Source organism: Lithobates pipiens, unplaced genomic scaffold (genome assembly GCF_037356315.1).
Source record: "Lithobates pipiens isolate NorthernLeopardFrog02 unplaced genomic scaffold, aLitPip1_a1.2 Scaffold_3, whole genome shotgun sequence".
NCBI classification, from domain to species: domain Eukaryota; kingdom Metazoa; phylum Chordata; class Amphibia; order Anura; family Ranidae; genus Lithobates; species Lithobates pipiens.
The window spans coordinates 37,540,805-37,546,804 of NW_027507790.1; the positions used below are offsets into that span (position 1 = coordinate 37,540,805).

Below are 6,000 nucleotides of genomic sequence, written 5' to 3' on the forward strand. Positions count from 1 at the left end.
AACAAAGTAAATGTTTTTTTAAATAAAATTGAAGTTCCACCCAAGCACTTAATTTAACCCCCAAAAAATGTAAAGCCCCCCACATATGAACGTAAACGCATGTGTCGGGGGGGGGGGGGGGCTACGTACAAAATCATCAAATGCACTATGCATGTTGCATACTGGCACGTATCACAGCGTGAAATCAATAAATCTAAGCACATTATTCCTGGGTAACAAAACTGATGATGACCTGTAGGGACTTTTAAATCGGCTATGTAAAATTTGGGGCACTGAAGTTTGCTGCCGTTTCATGGGTGCATCCAATTTTAAGTTTTGACATGTTTGGTATCTACTTACTCATCCCAAAAAAAGGGTAATTTATTGTGTTTGTGTGCCCTAAAATTAACTTTAGTGTATTTACCAAAATTCTGCATTTTCCAAACTGCTGCAATAATATGTGACAAAAAATTTGAACTACGTGTGTTTTTTTTTTTTGTGTTCTTCAATTGAAGTCATTGGGACCTAAAACTCCCCATTCTGCTTCAAAAGTAGCTCATGTACTTTTTGCAGCTCCAGGTATTAAAGCATTTGTAAACCCAACATTTCATATTCCTGATATGTGCCCCTTGCACCATGTACTTGTATGAAAAAGTCTCCTGTTCTCTTTGTATTACTTCTTTTGTGTGAAATCCCTGGTGATCCTGCCAGTCAATCTGCTTTCCTATTATAAACTGACCACACTAAGCAGAACACACCGTGGTAAGCAATCTAGCTGTGCTGGGAACTCTGTGTGCTCTCCCCCAATAATCATAATTGTCCTGACCCCCCCACTGCACAGCCTTTCACTGGGAAGATCAGTGTGCTGCAGCCTCTCCTCCTCCAGCTTTTGTGCAGCTGAAAACAGAGGAAACGTGATCACTCATAGATAACGGTTTCCCCTTTTTTATATATTTTTTTATATATCTACACACAAATGTTTTTTTGCCTTTCATTTCTATTTTAAACGAAATGGGCTGTTTTACAAAGTGAGCGGTCACAGTCACTTTAACTACTTAAGGACCAGGCTTATTTTTGACAACGGTTCTTTACAAGTTAAAATTATTATTATTTTTTTTTTTGCTAGAAAATTACTTAGAACCCCCAAACATATATTTTTTCCAGAAACCCTAGAGAATAAAATGGCAGTCATTGCAGTACTTTATGTCACACCGTATTTGCGCAGAGGTCTTACAAACGCAACACACTTTTTTGAATAAAAAATAAGAACACAGTAAAGTTAGCCAAATTTTCTTCTATATTGAGAAAGATTATGTAAATTGATACCAAACATGTCATGCTTCAAAATTGCGCCCGCTTGTAGAATGGCGACAAACTTTGGCACTTCTCTATAGGTGATGGTTAGAAATTCCTACAAGTTACCAGTTTTGAGTTACAGAGAACGTCCTCTGCTAGAATTATTGCTCTCACCAACTATTGAAACGATACTTCACATGTGTGGTTTGAACACCATTTTCCTACGTGGGCGCGACTTACGCATGCTTTCGCTTCTGCGAGCAGGCTCGGAAGGGAAGGAGGGCGCTTTAAAAAAAAAATCTTATTTTACTTATTATTTTTAAACTGCAAAAAAAAAAAAAACATTTGGATCATTACTTTAATTCTTATTACATGGAATGTAAACATCCCTTGTAATAGAAAAAAAGCATGACAGGACCTCTGTCATCGATGGCAGGTGGTCCAGAAGTGGTTAAAGTCTAAACTAAAGGCTTGGTTATTTTTGTTTACAAATAACAAACACATTATACTGAACTGCTCTGTGCAGTGGTTTTGCACAGAGCAGCCCAAACCCTCCTCTCGGGCCCCTCACTGGCGCTCCTGGCCCCTCCCTCCTGCCCCCCCATAACAAAAAACTTGCAATGGGGGAACCCACGCTGAGGCTCTGTTTGTCCATTCAGGGGGCCCACCCCTTCACGCTCTCCTCATTGGCTCACTGACTGACAGCAGCAGAAGCCAATGCTGCCTCGCTGTTGTCTCAGCTAATAAGGGAGAGTCCTGGACAGAGGAGACTCTTGTGCAACATCGCTGGATCGAGATGGGGCTCAGGTAAGTTTTAGGGGGGCTGCTGCACACTGAAGTTTTTTTATCTTAATGTATAGAATGCATTAAGAAAAAAAAAAAAAAAACTTGTCGTTAGAACCACTTAAAGGGGTTGTAAAGTCTCATGGTTTTTCACCTTAATGTATTCTATGCATTAAGGTGAAAACACCTCTGTGCTGCAGCTCCCCCCCCCCCCCATTTACATTTACTTACATTTACTTACCTGAAACTGTTCCTTCCAGCATCACCAGCCGCTGACTCGGGTCCTCATTGGCTCTCGCTGCTGTCAATCAAATCTAGTGACACAGGGCCAAGTCCTGCTGTCTGTGTCAATGGACACAGCAGTGGAACTCATGAGCGCACCTGCATGAGTGCCCCAGGGAATGCAGCCCACTGTTGGGGCACTCACCAAAGAATGCACCAGGAGCGCTGCCGGGGCACCCCAGAAAAGGAGGATCGGGGATGCTCTGTGCAAAACCCCTGCACAGAGCAGGCAAGTATGACATGTTTGTAAAATAAAAAATGAACCTTTACAACCACTTTAATATAAAGCTGGCTGAATGCGAACAAGGACAAGATGAAAGCATGGGATTTGGCTGAATTGAAGAACAAGAAAGAACTCCATGGAGATTCCACTGGTAAGTTACTCTGTACAGGTGGTCATAAACACAGTTCCCTCCCCTCTGCCATGTTTCACCCCTCCTAGGGCTTAATCATGAAGGTCAAGTCATGGGTACCGCTATGATTAAAGAGATTCTGAAGGTTGTAACAAAATTTAAAATATATATATATTTTAGGGCTGTGGAAATTAAAGATTAATTCCACGATTAACCACTTAAGCCCCTGACCAATTTGCAGCCAAAGGACCGGGCCCCTTCTTGCGATTCAGCACTGCGTCGCTTTAACTGACAATTGTACAGTCATGCGACACGGCTCCCAAATAAAATTGGCGCCCTTTTTTCCCCACAAATGGAGCTTTCTTTTGGTGGCATTTGATCACCTCTGCGGTTTTTATTTTTTTGCTCTATAAACAAAAATAGAGCGACAATTTTAAAAACAATGCAGTATTTTTTACTTTTTGCGATAACAAATATCCACCAAAAATATATAAAAAAAAAATTTCCTCAGTTTAGGCCGATACGTATTCTTCTACATTTTTTTTTTTTTTTTTACCAAAAATATCGAAATTTGCGATTATTGATTGGTTTGCGCAAAAGTTATAGCGTTTACAAAATAGGGGATAGTTTTATAGCATTTTTATAAAAAAAAAAAATGTATTTACTAGTAATAGTGGCGATCAGCGATTTTTATTGTGACTGCGACATTATGGCAGACACATCGGACATTTTTGACACCATTGTCATTTATACAGCAATCAGTGCTATTTAAATGCACTGAATCCTGTGTAAATGACACTGGCAGTGAAGGAGTTAACCGTTAGGCAGTGTAGGGGTTATGTGTGACGTTATGCGGTTTTTTTATTGTAGGGGGGCGTGGCCTGGCATGTGACGTCACTGATCGTCCTTCCCTATAAAAGGGAACAGATGTTCGGTGACAGCCACACTAGGAAGCAAGGGGAGAGGTTTGTTTACACAGACCTCTCCTTGTTCTTCAGCTCTGTGACCCGATCGCGGGACACCAGCAGCGATCGGGTCCGCTGGTCCCACGGCCACGGAGCTCAGGACTGGGTCGGGAGCGTGCCGTTGGCAGCACGCTCCCTATCCAAGGCTGGGCACTTAAAAAGCCACGTATAGGTACACACTTGTGCCCAGCCGTGCCATTCTGCCAATGTATATGTGCAGGAGGCGGTCCTTAAGCAGTTAATCAATTCTTTTTTTTGATCGATCAAAAGGGGGAGGAGTCCAGTGACATCGAAGTTTTGATTGAACGTAACGCGTACGGGGGAGGAGATATGCATGACGTCACCCGCTGCTGCCATACGGAACTAACACGATTGTCGGCTTTACATGCTGTGTTTCTATCATCTTTATGTGAGTAGTTTGCGTTTGAACACAAAAATTAAATCTTATACTTAAGCGGTGAGCACTTAGATCTTTTCTTTCTACCCATGACCTGGCGTACTTGCTGAGATCTAAGGAGACGTGAGAGAAGTTTATGGTCCGTGTTAACCCTTTTGATACCCGCTTGCATGACCACCTGTTTGCACAGGGGTCCATGCCATAAGGTGAGAGTGATTAGACTGGGGGTGGAGGGATTGTCACGCTACTGTGGAAAAAAAATTACTTACGTCATTGCTACAGTTTCAATTTAAAACATATTTGTGTGAACTGTGAAGTTAAGTCATGGATTGTGGAAACTAGTGTCGGGTGATTGTATATATTGTATACCACATTTACCACTGACTAATGCAGAGTGGCAATGCAAGGAGATCAGCTAAAAGTAGTTGGATCTGTATGTGCGTTAGAACTAATCGAAATTAGTCGACTGATTTAAAAAAAAAAAAAAATTGATTAATCAAACACGAAAATTTTAATCAGTAACAGCCCTAATATATATCTAGATCTAGACAGATATGCAGCTCTAGATATATCGAGAGCTAGACCTAGATATATACCTGCTCTGTGTAATGTTCTGCACAGAGCAGCCCCGATCCTCCTCTTTTTGGGTACCCTGCCAGCAGTTATGGCTCCTCCCCTTGCAACAGGGGCTCCCGAGCAACACTCTTGTGAATGGACATTGTCTATTTACATAAAGAGCGTGGCCTCGCTCTCGCCTCATTGGCTGGGACAGGCCACAGCTGGAGTCAGGAGTCATATGGGTACATACAATCAGATCATAAAAGTATGTTTTATGGCAGGAGACATTGCACTGAACTCTTCTGCAATGAAATGCCTACCTGCTCACAGTGTACTACAATGGAACTTTATAGCCTGTTCTTCGGTTTTGCTATACAAGCTCTGTAACCCCCCCAGCAGTGCAGGTTTCCCCTGGGAAGTTACATGGATTTAGCATAGAGGTGTGAATGGGGGGGGGTCAGTGTCAGCTCATGTCCTGCAGGAAGAGGTGCTCCTAACTTGCAGTCTTGATGAACACATTGTCAGCCATGGACAGAATTACCTCATTAGAGTAAACTCAATTCCTAATAATTACTATGGACTGCAGTTCTCTCTGTCTGCCCCAGCCAAGGTGTACTCAATGTACCGCAGGCACGCCATGTCTGAGGGGAGACGGTGCAGAATAGTGCCCGGCCCGCTGACAATGAGGGAGTCCCAGCTCTCCCACACACCGTATGGAGGATGTGACTCATCATTGCGGAGAGGCGATATGATAAACGGCCGCCGCCTCTTAACCCACCACCGGCACATTACACCCCGCAAACAACAGCACAGCACACGGCCCGAAGGCTATAAATACACACACCAATCAGATCAATCACTGCCACACTAACCTGCGTGTCCGCCGCCATCTTACCGGCTTTGACCCAGGAAGAACTAGTCACCGCACTTCCGCCAAATACTTCCACATGGCTCTAGCGGAGACGACGTCACTTCCGGCGGGCGCCTTGGTGAAGCAGGGGTGTCATGGTCTCGGAAAACGTTTAAAGCTGCAGTACAGCCAAAAATGATTTTGGCCATTAGCAAAGCAAAACATATGCTGGTTCTGATGCATGTGTGCCCCATCTTTGGAGGCTGTAGTGTTTGTTACATATATTACTTTAACCACTTCAGCCCCGGAAGGATTTACCCCCTTTCTGACCAGGCCATTTTTTTTGTGATACGGCACTGCGTCGCTTTAGCTGACAAATGCGCGGTCGTGCAACGTTGTACCCAAACAAAATGTATGTCCTTTTTTTTTCCCTAAAAAAGAGCTTTCTTTTAATGGTATTTGATCAGCAGGTTTTATTTTTTACGCTATAAACAAAACAAAGCGTCAATTTAAAAAAATAATAATAATAATTTTTTC

At 42.9% G+C, this 6,000-nt stretch overlaps 1 protein-coding gene across 1 annotated transcript in view; it reads right to left on the reverse strand.

Annotated features, from left to right (window-relative positions):
- Nucleotides 1–5,560, reverse strand: part of GCN1 (GCN1 activator of EIF2AK4) — a 92,112-nt gene extending 86,552 nt beyond the window's left edge. Inside the window, exon 1 of the mRNA XM_077461444.1 lies at nt 5,486–5,560. Within this exon, the coding sequence (XP_077317570.1) occupies nt 5,486–5,503 (18 nt within the window). The 5' untranslated portion in view covers nt 5,504–5,560. The remainder of the gene's footprint in view (nt 1–5,485) is intronic.
- Nucleotides 5,561–6,000: the final 440 nt, after the last annotated feature.